This window comes from Wolffia australiana, chromosome 9 (assembly GCF_029677425.1).
Source record: "Wolffia australiana isolate 7733 chromosome 9, ASM2967742v1".
Taxonomy (NCBI): Eukaryota; Viridiplantae; Streptophyta; class Magnoliopsida; order Alismatales; family Araceae; genus Wolffia; species Wolffia australiana.
Window position 1 is genome coordinate 12,324,181 of NC_135843.1, and position 21,029 is coordinate 12,345,209.

General features: G+C 43.4%; 2 protein-coding genes across 3 annotated transcripts; one reads left to right on the top strand and one right to left on the bottom strand.

The window, feature by feature from the left end:
* Positions 1-3,204: 3,204 nt before the first annotated feature.
* Positions 3,205-5,861, bottom strand: LOC144707473 (golgin-84-like). Its single transcript, XM_078580591.1, has 5 exons — positions 4,696-5,861; positions 4,357-4,419; positions 3,901-3,978; positions 3,605-3,808; positions 3,205-3,255 (listed from the first exon to the last, which is right to left on the bottom strand). Exons 1-5 carry the CDS (start codon positions 4,948-4,950, stop codon positions 3,241-3,243), a joined length of 615 nt encoding a protein of 204 aa, XP_078436717.1. The 5' UTR covers positions 4,951-5,861; the 3' UTR covers positions 3,205-3,240.
* Positions 5,862-6,798: 937 nt separating this feature from the next.
* On the top strand, positions 6,799-11,896 carry LOC144707471 (uncharacterized). Of its 2 annotated transcripts, XR_013582477.1 has the most exons (3): positions 6,799-7,230; positions 9,486-11,283; positions 11,447-11,896. XR_013582477.1 is itself a non-coding variant. In XM_078580590.1 (2 exons), the coding sequence occupies exons 1-2, from the start codon at positions 7,007-7,009 to the stop codon at positions 10,264-10,266; spliced, it is 1,005 nt and encodes a 334-aa protein (XP_078436716.1). In that variant the 5' UTR covers positions 6,799-7,006; the 3' UTR covers positions 10,267-11,896. The 2 variants fall into 2 exon arrangements, 1 of the variants encoding a protein (XP_078436716.1); XM_078580590.1 differs by having other exon boundaries at positions 9,486-11,896.
* The last annotated feature ends 9,133 nt before the right edge of the window (positions 11,897-21,029 follow it).

The following is a 21,029-nucleotide window of genomic DNA, read 5'->3' on the forward strand; positions in this document are numbered from 1 at the left end:
TCTTTCTCATACTTATTGGTGAGAACAAGAAGTGTGATCCCTATTTAATTTATTTTGAATTTGTTTTGCTTTCTGTTATGAAAAATATGAAGAGTTGTCCTCTTCTCATCATAGTCATCTATTTTTTGCGCTTTTAGGCGTTCTTCTCTTCTTCGACAGTGGACGCTTGGATTCAAGTAATGTAAGATTTTATTATCTCTATTTGTCCTGCACGTCTTATAATTTTAATTTTTAATTATTTCCAATGTTATTTGAGATATATTTGCACATCGCAATACTAACCCTCTTCGCGTTGATGATTCAAATTATTTTTAAAATTGGTAATGTACTTTTTTTGGCGTTGAACTCTCTGCAGAGTTATAAATATGTCTGTGGGTTGTATAATCTTTTTATAAACCTGCATGACGAAAATTTATGGTGTTAATGCATGTTCTATTACTATTTACCATCCGTCACTTAACAGGGCCGATGACGAGTGCAAGGTGTTCGGTTTTGAGTATAATAGCGATGATGACTCAGAATATGATATCTGTAAGGAAGTTGAGGAAAGTGACGTGTATTTAAGTGCACCAGACGAATATTCCGGTGAGGAATGGAATGACGAATTGGTAGATCATAGCGAGTATGACGATTCAGAGGATGATATGTTAACCCCCGATAGTACCGATGACGATGATGAAAATCGAAGGTACAGATATAGGGGCAATACGTATGATCCGAGATGCCCCAATGAGAGTTTTATATTTCAAGTGGGCATGAAGTTTGAATCGGCGTCGTAATTTAGGGCAGCTGTGAAGGACCACGCTATTTGGAACGGATTCAACATCACTTTTCCGAGGTCCGGTGACCAGAAAGTGGAGGTCGTCTGCAAGGGAAACTGTCCGTGGAGGATATATGCTAGTTTGGATGCTAGGAGAGAGGCGTTTGTTGTGAAAACGCTTAATGATACTCATATGTGCAGCAGGACGCCGAGGAATAGCCAAGCTGATTATCACTGGGTTGCGAAACACTTCTTGGAGAAAATTCGAATGAATTTGGATATGAAGGTGACAGATATGATGCGGGAAATAAATGATATGTTCGGAATCACTGTTTCAAAACAAACATGCTATAGAGCCAGAGCCGAGGCGCGCACGAAGCTTCTAGGAACATTGGATGAAGTTGATGGGAGCTATGTATTCCCTCCTCTTGTGAGGAGACAACCTGGAAGGCCCAAGCTGAAGAGGAGGATTGACATCGCTGATAAAGAACCCACAGTACATAGATTGTCGAGGAGAGGCCTGCACATGACGTGCTCCCTCTGCCACCAAGTTGGGCATAATCGGAAGACATGTACCCAACCAAAAATGGAAGCTGGAGGCCAGGTACAGTTTCAATTTTATGTCTAACTTTGTTTACATGTGTCATCGTTTTTTTTCGAATGTTAACCAATTAACTTGTTTCACTAATCATGTAGGGATCTCAGGAAGCTACATAGCTGCCAATTGTCGAAGACCATCGACGATGAAGTTGCAATTCGGCTATGAAACACAACGCGCTCAAGCTTATTAATCGCTCGCCCTAAACAAACATTTGTAGAACAGGATTCAGTTCTCGGTTGATAATACAAACTTTGTTATCCAATTCCACAGAATTCTCGTTCATGTTCGCCGTTCTGAATCGCCGTTGATTAATCCATGCATTTCGGTACTTATTCGTCCTTCCTGTTCGCCCTTCTTCTTCGTCGTGGCCCATGTTTTCACAGTAAAACAATAGGTTCTTACGAACTAAATCGGCCAGTGTCATGCCTACTTATAGTACGTATTCTCCAATAAACCAAGAAATTGTCTTCCAATAAAACATATTTCATTATGTTCCTCGCGACCTCAAAATTGAGTCACAGAACAGAATATAATTCACAAGTCTGCGAAAATGATACGTCCTCATTCACAATTCGATACAAGTGATCCATCATGCTTGCGAGATGTCGGCAAAATTGATATGGCCTCATTGAACGCCTGGGGCACATCAAAGGGGGCGGGAAGGGTCGAGCCAAGCAGTCCACCTCTGGGCCACCTCCGGTCCGTGCTGGGTCAACCTCTAGGCATGGTCGAGCTGCATGCTCCCCGTCATTAGCTCTCTGATAAGCTGATAAGCTGCATGCTCCCCGTCATTTCAATGCCTCCTTCACCGTCCCCTGCTCTCACCCAGCAAGAACATATTTTAAATTCAAATTGCCAATCAAGAATAATGTTTAACTTTATTGAAATGCTGTTTATTAATAATAAACGCATGGTGCAATATAGTTGTTCGTCTCACCTGGCACAGAATGCAGTGGCCGTATCAACGCCTGAATACTTCCTAGGAAGCTTCTGCGGTATTGACTAGGCCCATGCATATGGAGCCTCTCCCATATTGGCCAGCCCTCTACACAATCTCTCCTGCTTATTCTTCCCCCTCCCCCCCCCTTCTTCTAGCTGAATCAGACCCAATGAATGCATCACGTGCATTATAATTTAAGTAAATTTATTATAATTGATCATATATGCATAACCTGGCTGTAAAGCACCACAATAATCACAGATATTATAATGCATATTTATATTAGGCATTCTCGAAACTTGTAATATCAATTATTATGTCAACTTAACTGCTTACTAGTTACAATGGGAACACTAGAGAAACATTGAGACGTGGAAGAATTTTGAATGCGCAGAGCAAAATGGTCAGAATGACCCAAAGAGAATTCACATTATACAAGAGCGGTGGCCACTTCATCAGCACATACACCTAGATACCTTCAAATGGAATATCAGAACGACGTACCTGCATTGTTACAAGTGCATTTGATGCCTCCACAGCTCTGTGTTCCAATTCAACTTCTCTTTCTACGGCTGCCTTCAAAAATAAAATGTGTAAAATTAAACCAAGAAACAGAAACAAAGAAGTGAACAGAAGACATTCTCATAGATGCTGCTTAGACCATCTTGGTGGCATTATGCGCTATCCTCTCTTCGTCTGCTCTGCGCTCAGCTGCAGCGAGCTCTTCACGAAGCGCCTGGCGAATAAAATAAGATTGTCAGAGAAGAAAGAGAAGACGAGAAATATGACGAACAGAAGAGTCAAAGAATATTTTGCAGTTCAAAAAATATCGTTAGTCCCAAGTATCGTTTAAAAAATAATAGAGGCAGTGAACTACCTGTATCACCCTTGTCTCACTAAGTTCACGACCTCTCATCAAAGCATCCATATTTGCCTGGTTCAAAATGGGAAGTTCTGCAAATGAGATCTTTTCCAATCATTACATGAATTATTAGAAGAACGCACTAAAATGAACGATAATTGTTTCAATCAGTTGAGCCAAAGCCAAAGAACAGTCCTACAAAGGGAGACACTAGTGTAATCTAAGAGTGGAGTTAGTTTAATATCAAGGAGCACTCTATCAAGTGAGTCCATATGTTGCATCCGAGGTTCATATTTAATATGGGGAAAAGTTCATTCAAAAGTGCTCCACAAAACCCTGTGGAGGCAGTTGACAGAAAAAGTATAGATGTCTCTTGGATGGTGGAGCCGTCTTAAAATGTAATTCATAAGCTACAAAGGAAAAAGAGTAAAGACAGGAAACCTGTAAGGACACAAGTTTTCCTTCTGCTGTTGATGCTTGTTTCTTGAAAGCGTCTATAGAACCAACAAGCTTCTCGATTTCTGCATTTTTAGCGGTCAGCGCATCACCCATACTTGACTCCACTTTACTCATTTCCATTTGGGCCAATAATAAATCTTGTTCTAGCTGTTTGATGGAAGCTTCATATGAACTACTGCGTCCTCGCTGATAAACAGCAGATAAAAAGTAAAAAGAAGTTATTTGAAGAATCTACATTTGCGCAAGTATGGAAGCAAATCCGTCGTTGAAGAATCTACCTCTCTCATGAGGAGTTCTTCCAATTGAGCGTTCTCAGCCTTGTACTCCTGAAGCCGAGACGATAGCCCGGCACAAACCTGTTTCCAAGCATTAGTTAGGATATCAAGGTGAGAAGACTGACATTGTGACGTTAAATGAATAAAATAAGTGGAAATAACTATGGTCAGAACGTAAAAACGAAGGGCTGGCTCCTAAAATAAGGTGCGAAAATTTGGGGAAGAGGATAGGAAAATAATATGCTGAAGATAAAAGAAAGAACTGAGCTGAGACTGAAGATATTTTTTCAACAATGTTCCCTGCTGGGTGGCATTGGCATTATATTATGCACAGAAGATATCAAAAGTAGAGGACGCACACTCAACCAACAAATGAAAATTTTTGGATTTAGTCTAGAAATGTACAAGGGAAAACAAGAAACAAGTCGATAAAAGGTTAAGAGTACACAGCCAACTCACCCTTGCTAGTCTTGCTTCTTTTGATTGACCAGTAGAGACTGCACTTTTTACCAGAAACTGTGCCTGACAACAAGAAAAATCATTGTTTAGCAGCAAAAGGCTCAAATTCATCAAAGTCAATACGTTGGATAAAATGTTTCTTATTATGTGCTAAACAATGTTAGAAAACTATGCTAGTGATTCTTGTGAATCAAAGCCAATTTTCCAAAGTATTTGGCTTTGAATCTAGAATCGAATAACAGCATTTTAAATACAATTTAAAGTTCATTTTAGAATCATCCATGAATTCATTTAATCATTCAAATTCCAATGCCAACAAACGGAAAGAGATAAACGAACCTCGTCAAGCTGTTCAAGCAATTTCTCAGGCATTCTGTCACTTTTATGGTCATGTATCTTATTGGTGCCTGAAGTATCCACCGGCTCAGATGCATGATCATTATCCTTCCCTTTCCAGACGCTTTCTTTTTTCCCCTGATCCACCTCCAAGTTATCTTGGCCAACATTTGAGTTATCTTGGTCATAGATCTCCTTATCTTGTTGGGGAGCATTGCCCTCTTTGGGATCAGATTCGTCAGATGATGTCCTTGTCATTTCTGAAATTTCTCTAGGTTCTTCGCTGCTACTAACAAAATTATCAACAGATGATGCCACTTTGACATCATTATCGGAAGTCAGTGTTCTTCCCAAAGCAAAAAAGAATCGGCGAGGAAGAAGAATTGAAGATCAAATTTCAATGAACCCTAGAACAGCAAGCGCAAATGAACGAATGGGTATGGAAGAGCATGAATTTAGCTCGCCCATCTCCTCTTTATCCCAGGGCACCTCCGTGGCCCGAGAGCAGGCGTTGATGACGGTGTTGTAGGTGAGGACCGTCGACGCGACAGAGTAGGGCGGCCGCTTCAGCCGATCGAGGAGGGCGAGGGCGAGGGCGTGCTCGCAACGATTCCGGCGCCAACGACGTTGATCAGCGCGGAAGCCCCTTCTCCCTCGCGCCCTTTCTTCCTCCTTCTCCACCGTCTCCTTCTCCTTCGTCGCCTTTCTCAGCTCTCTCCCGGGTGACTCACATTGGGCGGGCTAAAATCTTTCTTTCTTCAAATCGCGCAGTGACGTGGAATCCACGCGGCTGCCACGTGGATTCCGCCTAGGTGGACTCCGCCGGAACTCCACCTGGCAGCCACGTAGACTCCACGTCACAGGCTGCGGACCAAATGGGACTTCGGGCTGTGTCGCGGCAAAAAAAACGTAAGGGCTGTAACTCGAATTTTCGAAAAAGTTCGGGCCACACCGTGATATAACCCCTATTTTTTTTCTGACCCTCTATCTATCTTCTCCCCCTATTTCTCTCTTTCCCTCTCTATTCTCTCTCTCTCTCTCTCTCTCTCTCGCTCTTTCTGGCTTTCTTTATCTTCTCTGTATCTCGATTTCTCTCTTTCCCTATGTGTCTTCTATTTTTCTGACCCTCTTTCAATCTTCTCTCCCTATTCCTCTCTTTCCCTCTCTATTTTCTCTCTCTCTCTCTCCCCCCCCCCTCTCTCTCCTCTCTTTCTATCCTCTCTATCGATTTCTCTCTTTTCGTCAGTGTCTTCTCTTTTCTCTGACCCTCTTTCTATCTTCTCTCCCTATTCCTCTCTTTCCCTCTCTATTCTCTCTCTCTCTCTCCTCTCTTTCTATCTTCTATCTCGATTTCTCTCTTTCCCTCTGTGTCTTCTCTTTTTCTGACCCTCTTTCTATCTTCTCTCCCTCTCTCTCTCTCTCTCTCTCTCTATCTTCTATCTCGATTTCTCTCTTTCCCTCTGCGTCTTCTCTTTTCTCTGACCCTCTTTCTATCTTCGCTCCCTATTCCTCTCTTTCCTTCTCTATTTTCTCTCTCTCTCCCTCTCTCCTCTCTTTCTATCTCGATTTCTCTCTGCCCCTCTGCGTCTTCTGTCTTTATATCTTCTCTCTCTATTCCTCACTTTCTCTCTCTCTCTCTCTCTCTCTATTTCTCTCTTTCCCTCTCTATCTTCTTTCTTTCCTCTCTTTCTATCTTCCCTCTCTCTCCCTCTCCATCTTCTCTCCTCTCCTCTCTCTATCTCTTCTCTCTATTGCTCTGAATCCCAAGGCCACGAATCCAACGGGAGGCGGACGGGAGGAGAGAGAGCGAACGATGGTCGTCAGCGTGGGCGGAGAAGCCGGAAGAACAGGGTGCGGGCGGCTTCAGAATTCGCTCTCCGATTGCGTCCGGCGAGCCCGAAACGATCCGTGGGCGCGCGACGTGCTTTGCCGTAACCTGAACCGCGCTCTCGCCGAGTGCCTGCTGGCCAAGCAGCCCCGCTGCGCTGCCCACGCCGAGGCCGTGCGCGCCATGTGTTCCAGCGCCGGGACCGAGGCTAAGCGCGAGCAGTGCCGCCGCGCCACCCTCGCCCTTTCCGCCTGCCTCTCCTCCTCGGAATCCCCCTCATGATCAAATTCATCGAGACGGGTTCGCCCGTCGGGTACCGCTATAGGGACAGATGCTGAATTGGATACCGGAAATGAAATTTTCGGTATCTTTTTTTCTCCGGTATCCGGATACCGGATATCGGTATCGGATATCGGTTGCTACAGTGCCAATCCGATACCGGCATCCGTCCGATACCGGCATCCGTCTTCCGTGTCAGGGGGACAGATGACGGTATTGGATATCGGATGCGAATATCGGTTTTTGATATCCGCATCGAATTTCATAAGACATAAGTTTAAAAAGTCTTATGAAATGTACATCGATTTTATTTTTAAAGGTTTGAATCCAAAGGGAGGGGCCAGCGGCAGGAGCGGGCAACGGCGGGAGTGGGCAACGGCGGCGGCGGGTGGAGTAGGTACCGGCGGAGTCGACGGACGGCAGAGTCGTAGGTACTCTCCAATTTCTGTAATTTTGATTCTGAGTTCTGTAATTCTGACAAAATTCTGATTTCTGTAATTCTGTATATTCTTCCTATTCGAATCATCTTTGCCCATTGTCTTCATCGATAAATTTCCTACTTCTTCTTCCTATTCTCTTCCGTTTTTTTTTCTTCTCTGGTTTTTTTCTTCTATTCTGCTGGTTTCTCTTCTTCTGCTACTCTGTTTTCCCATTCAACGTCCTTTATCAGATATTTATCTTATTTTGTCTATCTGCTGCGTTGCATAAAGAGAATCACGAGTATTATATATAATCTGAATCGGTCACTCAAACGTACGTTGAGTATATGATATGTTTTTATCCCTGATTACTTCTTTCTGCAAATCCGAAGGTTTTTTTTTAATTCAGTCTTTTTTTTAAGCTTCACATCTGACTAAAAGTACAAAGACCTGCAATTTTAAGAATTCAGACTTGCCAATTTTATTGATCTAGTTGGGGGATCCTAGTAGAATACAATGATAAAATAAAATTTACATGAAATGAAGGAAAAATTTCAAAGCGTCAACATATGAAAATGATTAATGGAATTAGTAGCTTTTCAAAGTGTTTCTGAATGTATTATTTGCAACTTACTCAAGTTTTCACAAGGACGAGTAGGAAAATTTTCAACTTAGCAACATATCATAAAGATTAATGCCACAAGTAGCTTTTTGCAGCAATTTTGAATGTATTCTCTCAACTTACTCAAAAGCTCTAGTTTCTCCTGTCGCAATACCAATGACAATGTATAACAGCAAAAGATTGAGTGAGGGAGATAGATAGATAGAGAGAGGTAGATAAAAAGAGATAAAGAGAGGTAGATAGAGAGATAGAGAGATAGAGAGATAGAGAGATAGATAGAGTAAGTTGCCTGTTTTTTATTCTCTTCATCAACTCTGTTCTTCACTTTGCCATAGTTCTTCTTCTTTTTTCTCTTTCTTACCATCTTTTTTTTTTAAGCCTTCTTCCTCTCCTACCCATATTTTCCCCTTTCTCTTCTTCATTTTCCTGTTGCTCTGCTTTATTCACTCCCTTTTTCTCTTCCTCTTTTTTTTCTTCTCTGGTTTTTTCCTTCTTTTCTGCTGTTTTCTCTTCTTCTGCTTCTCTGTTTTTCTTTCAACCTCCATGTTATTATTATTACTGTATCCATCGTTTGTCATCTTCTGCCTGTTTTTTATTCTCTTCATCAAATCTGTTCTTCACTTCTTTGCCATATTATCATTATTCTTCTTTTTTCTCGAATCACTCCACTGTCATTTTCCTATTCCACAGTGCAATTCCCTGTTTTTTAGCCTTCTTCCTCCTCTACCCAAATTTTCCCCCTTCTCTTCTTCATTTCCCTGTTCCACTGTTTTTTTTCTCCCTTTCTCTCTCCCTCTTGCCCTTCTTCTTCCCCGTGTAATTACCTATGCTGCCTATTCATTCTCTCCCTCTTCCTCTTCCTCGTTTTCCTCTTCTATGTTTTTCTACTTCTCTTATGTTGTTTTCTCCTCGTCGGCTTCTTCTTTGTTTCCTATGCAACGTCCTCATTTTCTTCTTCTCCCTTCGAGCCATCATTTTCCCCCTCCTCAACTTCTTCAAACTCCTCTTTTACTTGATTTTCACATCTTCTCCATATTCCTCTTCTTCCTTTTTTCGTCTTCTTCATTTTCCACATGTTACTAGTCCCCAGTTGTATTCTCTTCTTCTTACCCTCACTCTTTTTCGTCCTCTATGTTTCTGTTCTCTTCTTCCTCCTCAAACCCTTATCTGGCCTTCGTCTTCCTCGTTTAATTCCCACTCTACTGTTTTATTTTTTCCCTATTTCTCTTCCATGCTTTATTTACTACTTCGAGACTATTGATTTTATTTCGTCTTCTTCTTCTTCAGTTTCACATCAGACGTCCTTATTTCTTTCTTCTTCTTTCTCAATTCATCTTCCTCATTTTCCTACTCTACATTTTTATCCCCCTCCTTTTCATCTCTCTCTCTCTCTTCCCCTCTTAACTTATTTCCAATTCTTCGTCTTAAATTTTGTCATCTTTTACCCTCTTTGGGTTTTATTTATTTTCTTCCTTGTGTACATATAACTTTCTTCCTCTATCTATATTTTTCATTCACCTTTGATTTAATGTTCACTAATCGGTCATATTCATTGCATCCGTTACGTAACTCATAGTATAAATTGCACTTTGGCATCATGTGATGGCGGACTGTTGAATTTAGCTCATCAAATTTATGTCATCAGAAACATGAATCCAACCGGAGTCAGTGATCTAGCCCCGGAAAGAGCTGGGTCAAAAGTCGTAGGTCCCGAACGTACCCAGGGGGGAACTTCCCGTGCCGTACAAAGTCAGTCTCGTACAAATCGTTCCCTCATCATTGACTACTTTGAGTTGATGGAAGATGGATACTATATATGCTTACTGTGCCGGGAGTTGAACCCGCATAGTAAGAGGAGACCCATTAAGAGGCAAGCCGATAGAAGCACAAATGTGTTTTGGCGCCACTTCAAATCATGCCATCTAGCTCGTCATGCCGAACTGAAGGGCGAAGTCTCTAAAGAATGTGGTCAGACACGCATCACTGACAGAATGCGGAGCAGACAACAGGGAGAGCCTAGCCGACGGGGGCCGATTAGAGTGCACAATCCAATTGAGACGAAGAATTTCATTGCACGGTTCGGATGCCTGACAGATTCACCCTGGAGCATTGTTGACAACGTCGCATTGAAGGATATGTGGCGTTATGCGACGTTTATCGACTTGGATCCTCCAAGTGCGAAGGTCATCAAGAAGTGGACTATCCAAATGCATGGCCAAATGAAACTTGGTGTGAGGAAGCTATGGGAGACTATGGCTCGAGTGTCATTGACCGTAGACGCGTGGACTACGGAGAACGGGACCGGATTGCTAGGCATCACCGTCCACTGGGTGGACGAGACATGGACGTACAGAGAGCGGGTTCTTGCCATCCGGGAGATCGTCGGCAAGCACGACGGGGAGAACATGGCGTCCATTGTTCTCTAGGAACTAGATGAGTTTTGTCTGCGGACGAAGGTCAGAACTCAGCGTGTTGATCGTTTTATTAGTAGAACTTGCTAATTTTCATGTCTAATGTATTGCAGGGACATTATTAAACTCTATAACTACAAGGTTATTGATGTATGACTGGTTTGAATGTTGTTGCGCCTGACAAGGACATAAGGGTTGTTGGATAGTTAATATTGAATGAGTTGTTTTATAAGTTCAGGTTTAAATAGGTCAAGAAAAAAACCAAGTCAGCATAGATTATCGGTTAATCGGAAGATATGAAGGTAAGAGTAGCCTTTTAGGAGGAGATGACTGTTTGTCTTTGAAGACCATGTTCTTAGCGAGGTATGCGGTCATGCTTAGTGACGAGTCATTGATCATGCTTGCAAAACAGCAGTTCTTAAGGGTTTATGAAGTCATTTAATGAAATGAAGATGAATTTTTATGTTAACTTCTACTTTCATGCAATTATTCAGTCATGACGTAAAATGTCATTTTTTTTAATGAGTTTTTGCATTGCTAAAAAATATTATGAAAATTGTTGATTAAGTAGAAAGTAGAGAAAATAAACAAATAAAAAATAATAAAAGAAAAATAATATTAAAAATATTTACATAATAAATGAAAAAGAGGCTCCCAATGGAGCTGTCAAGGTTGATGCATCGCAGGCGCCACCCGCGGCCACAACCGCAGCCACAGGCGTCACCCGCAGTGCAGCCAAGGCCAGCCCCTCAAAGCGGCCCCCATGGTAATCTTTATTTTATTATTTAAATATGGAGCCACAACAAAAAGGAGGACTGCAGAAATGTAGCATTGTCGGCCATCGCCAAAGGTAAGTAGGAGTCATTTCAATTTGCTTTAGAAGGAATGGCGGAATTTATATATTATTCGTGCTTCATAAACCGAGCAATATGGGATTGTTATATAACATCATTTTTTTTCAAAAGAGATCAGGCAGGGCCACGTGCGAATGAGAGTAGGATCGCGGCCCATCGCGCCGCGATCTTAAGAAAAGTAAGAGCAAACCCGACCAAGCTTCGAGCCTACCTGGCCCAAAGCCCGTGTCGGTTCGGGCTTTTATTAAGATGACGATATAATCTTTACCATGAATCTTCTTTCTAAAAATTGAACGGTCTAGATCAGCTTTTAATTTTCTTTTCTTTTCTTATATTTTCAGGCGACAGCTCTTCAGAACACCGACATGGACAAATCAAACACGGACAAATGGAAGCCGCATTGGCATGTCGCCACTGACAGAGCAGGGTCCACTGGAATTAAAGAGGGTCCATGGCTAGGATTTAATCATAGCCGTTGAACCCTCTAACAGAAGATTGGATGGGCAAAGATAAACCTGACCAGTTCCTTCCCACTCCTTCCCCCCCCCCCCCACACCCCCCGTTGTCTCCATCACCGGAGACTTTCCTCTGATGAAAAGGTAGATATCCGCCGTTTCATTGCTGGAGACGACGACAGAAAGATCCCACATCGGTCGGGAAGGTCTTTGGACCGTTCTTGACCTATAAAGCACTGTAAGTTGCCAAAAAATCCATCTTTCATCGCCGAAACTCTGAATTGACATTTTGAAATAAAAACGATGGAGGGAAGATCTTCCGTCTTCTTATCGTTTCACCTTGGTCTCTCGGTCAATGGTTGTGACAGACCCATGATCTGAAGGGGGATTAGCAAGGGAGAAGAGGGGAAGATGGAGAAGAAGGCTTACCTGATGCAGGACGGACGTTGTCGATATCCTGCGGCGGGAGCGTGGTCCGTTCATCCGGATCGGGGACGATCATCTTGGACGGCACGTCCCGCTTTCGGTGGGATGTCTCGGAAAGGTCCAGAGCGGGGTCCTCAATTCGTTGGGGCCGAAGGGTGTCTCTATCTTCACGTGGTCGACACTCCATGGATAGTTGTCGAGGCGCTGGTGGGCCCGACTACCGGTGGACGGGGTGGTTCAGCCGGCCGGATGACGAAGATAGCGGTGAACAGTGCAGTGGCGACGGACATCGCAGTGTCGGTGCTCCTGACGACGGCGGCGGCAGCGACCTTGAAAGGCAGCGGCGGGCGGTGGCGTCGAGCAGCGACGACGGCGAGCAGCAACGACGGCGGTGACGAGTGGCGGCAGTGGCGGCCTGAGCTGGCGGCGGCGGCCGGAGGTATCGGCGGTGGCCGAAAGGAATGGCAGCGGTCGGAGGCAGTGGCAGCCGGAGGCGGCGGGGGCCAGTGGCGGCGGCGACGGCGGCGGCGGCCGGAGTGGGCCGTGGCTGAGCCATGGCTTGGGCCGCAGCTGGGCCGTGGCTTGGGCCGCAAGAGACCTGGTCTGGGCCGCGGTCCTTCAGGAGCAGGCCTAGAAGGCCAAGTGGATTGGTGAAGGCCCAATAAGCTAGCCCACTTAAGGTCCTAGGGCTGACGTGGCAGCCTTGAGAGGCGCGCCCAGCGACCAAAGAAGCGGCTCCTTGAGACGCGGGCCAGGGCGGCTAAGTCAGATGGCGCCTTGGGGCGCGGGAGACGGCGCCTTGGGGCGCGGTCTCAGCGGCTGGGCCTGATGGGCCTGGCCGGCTGGTGCCGGCCCAATAGGCCGATTGGCCCATTGGGCCAGTCGGCTAAGCCAGGCGCACGGCGGCGCGGCCTGGGCTCGGCGGCGCGGAGCACGGCGGCTCGAGGCGCGGCAACGCGCGGGCAGCGCGGGCGGCGCGGCTGGGTGCGGCGAGGGGCGGCGCAGCGGGCGCGGGCGGCCTGCGGCGCGGCGGCGCGGGGTGCGGCAGCTCGGAGCACGGCGGCTCAAAGCACGGCGGCGCGGGCGGCACACGGGGCGCGCAGGCGGCGGGCGGCGGCTGGCGGCGTCGGCGGCGCGGCGGCGTCTTGGCGGCGCTGGCGGCGTCTTGGCGGCGCGGCGCGCGAGCGCACGGGCGACGCGAGGCGGCACGCAGGGCGCGCAGGCGGTGCACGGGCGGCGCAGGGCACGCGCAGGCGGTGCGGGGCGCGCACGGGCAATGCGCGGGCGGCGCGAGCGGCGCGTGGGCAGCGCAGGTGGCGCGCGGGGCTTGGGCTCGCGGAGCGGCCGGAAGGTGCCGGCGGCAGCGGAGCCGCCTTCTTCTAGGTCTCTCTGACCTCTCTTCTCTTCCAAAAATTTGTTTCTCCCAAAAAGGGAAAATCTGTCTTTCTAGTACATAGGGGTTCCTTATATGGGACCCATGAGGAAAATTAGGGGAAAGCACTATGCTTAAAAGATGAAAATTTATCTAAACCTAGGAAAAAAATGCAGATAGTTGAGGGCTTTGCCATCATTACCTAAAGGAGGGTGGAACCCCAACGGGATCCGGAGCCGATGGCGACCCCGAACTGGTGCAGAATCTGGTAACTCAAATTTTTAGTGAATAGCATTACTAGAATTTTAATCGAGGATTGATGACTCATCCTCAATATAGCTCCGCAAAATCAAAATCGAAATGATTCGATTTCGAGCATACGCCCAACTATAAAAGATCTCCATTAAGGCATTTCAATACATACCTTTCATGCAAACTCTTTAAACAATTTTTAAACCGCCATTTTAAATACTTTTAAACCAAATAAAATTCTAAAAAATATCTAATAAATATAAGAAGTTTTACTTCCTATTTTATATGCATCCTGCGATAAAATACAGTAAAATTAAATCTCCTTTCTTATGAAAAATCACATATAATCTTTTTTCTTCATTAAGGCATTTTATCAAACACCATTACTCCATGCCTTGACCCTCAAAGTTATCCTACAAAACTAGCTCTAAAAATTATGTAAAACTTTCCTAAAATCACTAATATATATCTACTACATATATATGAAAGGACATGTCTAAATAAAATCTGTTGAAAGGACTTCATTTACAAATCACTATTAAATACTTCATTGTTGTCTCTTAGACATTAGAACAAACACCTAGGGGTGTTTGAATTCTATCTCTAAGAGACAATCCCCATGGAGACGACCTTACTCAACACTATATATATCTGAGTAAGATTACAAATTAAATTTTTTTATTTGATTGGCGCGAAAATAACAACGTCGACAAAATTAAAAGTTCTAAGATTTTTATTTGGCTTAGATTAGATTGTAAGAAAATGCCACGTATACTAAACTTGTTAAGAGAATAGACGGGCATGATTTAATAGAGGACATCGCATAGACATGATCAAACATAGATGGCCAGGATTAAATATTAATGTAGGAAACATATCCATTGTATCCAACGGTTCACATTTGTTTTAGTATAGCCGTTATACCAATTTTAACGGCTATGATTAAAACAAACAACTCACTATATTTAGTATCATTGTAATACTATAATACCAACCAACTTAATTGTAAATGTGTGGATGAATACAACGATCCTAATCAAGATTACTCTGGTGTCTCTTCTCTCTGTCTTCTTCTCCTTCTCTTCTCTCTTCTTCTTTTTCCTTCTTCATTCTTGCTTCGTCCAATTTCAAGATTCTCAAGATGGTATCAAAGCCGAGCCACCTAGCAAGTGTGGCAGATGGAAAGCTCAGCGCAGACAATTCTGCCACTGCCTATGTATCAAGAAGCATGGCGCTCATCGTGACTTCGCACGTTCCGGTACCAATTGTAATCCCCCCAGGATGAACAATCTCAGTTTGACTGGATATGGACAATTACAAGATGTGGAGGAACATTGTCCTAGAACTCCTAAATGGGTGTGGTTTAATTAGATTTATAGATGGATCACCACCTCCCTTGATGATTTCAGATCAACAAGGCAATTTCATTGAGAATCCTGATTTTGAGAATTGGTGGAGAACTGACCAACAAATTACTGGATTTCTCCATTCAACTATTTCTGAGTCTGTGCTACCAAGTGATGGTACAGTAAAATAAGCAAGGGAGGCTTGTGAAAAACTGGAGAACACCTTTGCAAGAAGGAGACAGTCAAGAATCTTGGAGCTGAATAGGCAGTTCCACAATATCGAAAGAGGGTCCATGGTTTTGGATGAATATATCAAGCACTTTAGATTCGGCTAAAAGGACTTAGAAATCATGGGACACCCTGCAAATGAAGCTACAAAAATTTACACATTCTTGCGAGGTTTGCCCACAGGGTATTCACAAATTGTGATCAGTATTCATGCAAATACTGATCACATGGGATTTGAGAAAATATTGACAAGTCTGAAGGCACATGATGATTGTTTGGTACATCCTTAAAAGAGAAAATCAAGTGCATTTCCTCTTATGGCCAAATATGTTCAAAGGCAATTTTACCACCCTTACAACAAGAATTTTAATCAAGGATCAAGATCAGGAAACTACCAAAGAAACCACTTTCAAGGTGGAGGTCAAAATCGAGGCAGAGGAAGACGCCGAAGGTTCCAACCTACATGCCGAATATATTAACAGTTTAGGTTTCATGCTAGAGAGTGCCATAAATTTCTAAGGTTGTCTGCTACATCAACAACAGCCCCTTAAGCGTACATAGCTCAACATGGATGGTACTTAGATAGTGGATCTACTCACCGCGGCACATCTGGTGTCAACGAACTGCAAAATATCCACGCATACCAAGGATCTGTTCAGCTCCAAATCAGTAATGGCACATGTTTGAACATTTTATCTATTGGAAATTCTAAAATTACTACTTCCAATCAAATTCTTTTCTTGAAAAGCATACTACATGTTCCATAAATTAAGAAAAAATATTATATACTCAAAGGCTAACCGCTGACAATAATGTGTTTCTTGAGTTTCAAAAATCTTGTTGTCTTGTGAAGGACAAAGCAACAAACTCAAAATTCTCCTCTGAGAAACAATTAAAGATGGTCTCTACTATATGGGGGAATAAAATTTCAAGGCTACCTTTACTGGACATCTGTCATCTGAGGAGTCATGGCACTTGAGATTGGGTTATCCCCCCCCCACTCAAGAAACTGACAATATCAGTCATAAATATGGGCTTCCTTCCTTTCAAAAACCTTTTATATGAGATTCTTGCAACATTTCCAAATCTCATTAATTCTTTTCTTTTCTAAAAATCATCACTCTAATACTTTTCTCAAAATAATTCATTCTGATCTGTGTTGCCCTTCACCAGTACTGTCTCAATCAGGATTCTCATATTATGTAGTCTTTATTGATGATTTTAGCAAATATATGCCGCTCTATCCTATCAAATGGAAAAGTCATCTACTAGAAATCTTAATTCTAAGATAAAATCAATTTTAATTTTCAATAGCAAAAAGAAAATCATTTTTTTTTAAGATAACATATCTTTAGTCAGATTGAGGAGGTGAATATCAGTCTCCCCATAACTACCTAAGAACCCACAAAATTGTTCATAGGGTGTCATGTCCTCACACCCTCAACAAAATGGAACAGCCAAAAGGAAACATAGAAATGTAATTGAAACAGCACTTGCACCTCTTCATCAATCCAAAATGGCAAAGCAATTTTCAGATGAAGCAGTTGTAACAGCTGCTTATCTGATAAATCATTTGACCACACCTATTCTAAAAAACAAAACTCCTTACAAACTCCTTTTTAAATCAAAACATGATTAATCTATACTCAAAGCTTTCGGATGTCTATGTTATCTTTATTTAATACCTTACGCTAAACATAAACTTGAGCATAGATCAGAGAAATGTGTATTTTAAGGTTACACTGCACTACAGCTCGGATATTGATGCTTGTCTCTCCATTCAGGTAATTTTTAAAATTTCCAGACTTGTTATTTTTTTTGAAAATTTGTTCCCATTTTCAAGTGAAAAATCTACCATTCAAGATAAAAAAATTCTGGGTTCATTTCATAATAATATTGAGAAGCCAAGATCTTATAAACAACCATGTACTCTTAATATTGTATCAGCTAATGCACCAGCTGAAAACAATGAAATCAAAAACGTATATGACATTGAATCAGCTGTCACACCAGTTGAAATCACTACTGATATTACTCATCCTGATAGTGGCATAGATACACCACTATCAAATTCGATAATTGATGTTGAGATGAATCAAACTATTTCAAGTGGTTCTAATTCTATTGAACTATTTGATCCTAATAAATCTTAGACTCCGAGAAACGTATCTTAACACAAATGGATTAATCTCCTGAACCTGAAGATATTTTAAAACCCAAAATCTACCGCAGATATTTACTTACATGATAATACACACAACTCTAAAAATCAACATTTATCGTTTACAGCTGTTAGATATCCTTTACCTGAATGCCCTAGCACTAATTTGGATCATATAGAAGAAGGTCATTATTTTAAATTAATTCCTTGATGAAAGTTATGAAAGAGGAAACTAATGCCCTGATGCAAAATAAAACTTGGGATCTAGTTCCAAGCAACCCAAACTTGCATGTCATCGAGTGCAAAGGGTGTACAGGATTCAATACAAAGCCAGACTTGTTGCAAAAGGTTACAAGAAAAAAGTCTTTTATTTTTCTGAAACATTTAGTCCTGTTATCAAGCACCCACAATTAGATTATTACTTTCAATGACTGTTAGTTGTAACTGGGAAATACATCTATTAGATGTTTCCGATACATTTCTACACAGAGATCTTAAATAAACCTTGTAATGGAGTAATCACCATTACAAGGTTTGTCACCATGATTCATTTTACTAGTTCTAAAAATGATACACCATTATTTAACAAATTATCGTCATGAAATCCTCTTTTTATTCTAATATATGTTGTTGATATTCTTATAATTTTTTCATGTTCTAATGAAATCAATATTCTGGTTCAACAGTTGCAAACTACCTTCGCAATTGACAATGTAGGACCTGCCCATTATTTCTTAGGCATAAAGTTTACAAAACTCCATGATGTATTTGTATTAGCTTAGTAAAAATATATCTCTCATATTTTACATCATTCTAATATGATGAATTATAAACCATTGTCTATTCCTGCTTTACAAACCAAATCAACTTTTCCTCAAGATAATTTTCCTGACCATACATTACACTGAAAAATTGTTGGTACTTTGCTGTATTTCACACTAACCAGATCTGACATACCCTTTGCACTTAACAAGGCCTGTAAAAAGATACACCTACCCACCATTCATGATTGGAAATTCCTCAAACATATTCTTCAATATTTAAAAGGGACAACTTTACACAGTTTAGTTCTTTACAATAAGTGAGACCTTTCACTTAATATTTTTAGTGATGCAGACTAGGAAAGGGATCAAGAAGACTGGAGATCAACAAGGGTTTTTTCAGTCTTCCTTGGTAGAAATCTTGTCTCTTGGAGTTCAAAGAAGCATCCTACAATTGCTCGATTATGCACAGAAGCAGACTACAAAGCTCTGGCTAATGCAGCTGCCAAAACTGTGGGGATAACATCTATCCTCAAATAACTCAACCTCAACAATCCATCTCCACCAACCTCTCGTGTGTCAACATCAGAGCCACCCATCTCATCACAAATCCAGTCTTTCATGCTAGAACAAAGCATATAGGAATTGATTTCCACTTTGTCAGACAACAAGTGGCTGTAAGGATGGTTCAAATAAAGTTTATCATCAGTGATGGAAAGCTGGCGGACATCCTCACCAAGGCCCTTTCACGAACGAGATTCCGTTTTCTCTGGTACAAGCTTAACATAGACGTCCCGCCGTTGTGCTTGAGGAGGGGTGATGAAGAGTCATCCAACTCGGAGTCAACCGCCAACAAGGAAGACAGGACAAGTCAGCTACAGCCATGTCAATAAGAAACTTAAAAATATTAGTTAGAAAGAAATGCCATGTATACTACACTCGTTAAGAGAATGGACGTGCATTATTAAATATAGGATATCCCATAGACATGATCAAACATAGATGGCTAGGATTAAATCTTAGCAAAGGAAACATATCAGTTGTATCCAACGGTTGGCATTTTTTTCACTATAGCTGTTATGCAAGTTATAACGGCTATGATTAAAATAAACAACTCACTATATTTACTATCAATTTTGTACAATAAATACTAACAAACTTAATTGTAAATGTGTGGATGAATACAACAATCCTAATCAAGATTACTCGGGTGCCTCTTCCCTCTCTCTTCCTCTGTGATGTAACGCGTAATCGGCTGGAATCGATGGCACGTGTTAAAACACAGGAGAGACGGATATGTATGAGTGATGCTCAATACTATGGTATGAATTTTAAGATTCAATGTCAAGTACTAGGAAGACTACTAAGGAGATCTTTCAGTTAAATTGATGAAGACCGATTCGAATCACAATCGACTCCTCGATGTCCCTTTGGACCAGCTTTGATGCTACGAGTTGAGGAGTAATGTCATTTACCCGTCGACGTCGAATCCTCCTCAATAAATGACTAGTGGTTTACCCCAAAGAAGGTCCTATTTCTCACAATGAGGGCTATATTCTAATTGACGTATATCAGGGCAAACTGTCGGAGGCATGGAGCACAAATCTACAGTACTGAAAGAAATAACCATTTGTAAATAAAGGGGATGACAAATTGAACCTGATGGGCAATATCTGTCACTAGCGCAGTAAGCCCGTAAGGACAGAACCAAGAAAAGATCAGGTGCGCACTGGCAAGATGTGGTACGTTGACAGGGCACAGTGCGCGGGGCAGGGCATCAGCGAGCGGTGAGTGCAGGAACGTGCGGCCGAGGGCGGTCACGCGGATGAAGCACGGGCATGGACAAGGCGCTGATGCGCGGAGGGCACAAAGGCACGACATGCATAGGTGCGCGGTAAGCGCAGGCTAGCATGGCTGACAGGTACAGGCGTGGGTGTGCGGATGAGCTAAGTGCGGCAAGGGGGGAAGTGTGCGGGCAGGGCGCCAGCGTGCGACTGGCATAGGCGCGTGCGACAGGACGTAGGTGTGCGGGCAAGTTGCTGGCGCACGGGCAGGTTAGGGCGAGGGGTACGCGGCTGAGCCGAGCATAGAAAGGTGGTGGCATGTCGACAGGGCTGATGCAGGATGACTAAGGATTGGACGATTCGTGATGTAGGACGACTAAGGAATGGGCGACAGGGATAACGGGAAAAGGTTATAGATGGATGAATGACAATGGAAGGATAGGGTATGGGTGGGATAAAAATAGTCCACAGAAATCCACACGGTCGAATTCGGTCTTTAAAATCGATGAAAAGCTGGTGGTGCAGCTCGGACCCTTATCGAGGGCGGGAGTACTGTCTTCCCCCACCGCGACGATGCCTAAGCACCGAAATCAATACCCGAATTCGCATCACGAAGAAACACTCGAAAGAGAGGGAGGAATTGGGAAATCCAAACCAAATATAATTCTGACGGCGGTGGAAACTTCTCGAGGAAATACTGAACGGAGAACACTTCGACACCAAAGAGTTCTGGCGTACCTCGGAACCTTAGTGCGTGAAGAGGATGCGGGAAATTCTGATCGAGGCGAGACTTGGCGAATCTGGGCGTTCCGGGCGTTGTGTGGCCCTGGCAGAGAGCGAATGGTCCAAGATCAGTCCCGGAGCGGTCCGAGGACGGCCAGAGAGGGCAGCCTAGGGGCGGCCTTGGGCACCCTTGGGCGGCCAGGGAGGGCGGCCTGGATGGGCGGCCCTTGGGCGGCCTAGGAGGGCGGCCAAGGGGCGGCCCTGGTAGCCTTGGGGTGGCCTGGGAGGGCGGCCCCTGGGCGGTCTGGGAAGGTGGCCAAGGGGCGGCCTTGGGCGCCCTTGGGCTGCCTGGGAGGGTGGCCCTTGGGCGACCTGGATGGGCGGCCCTTGGGCGGCCTGTGGAGGGCGGCCCCTGG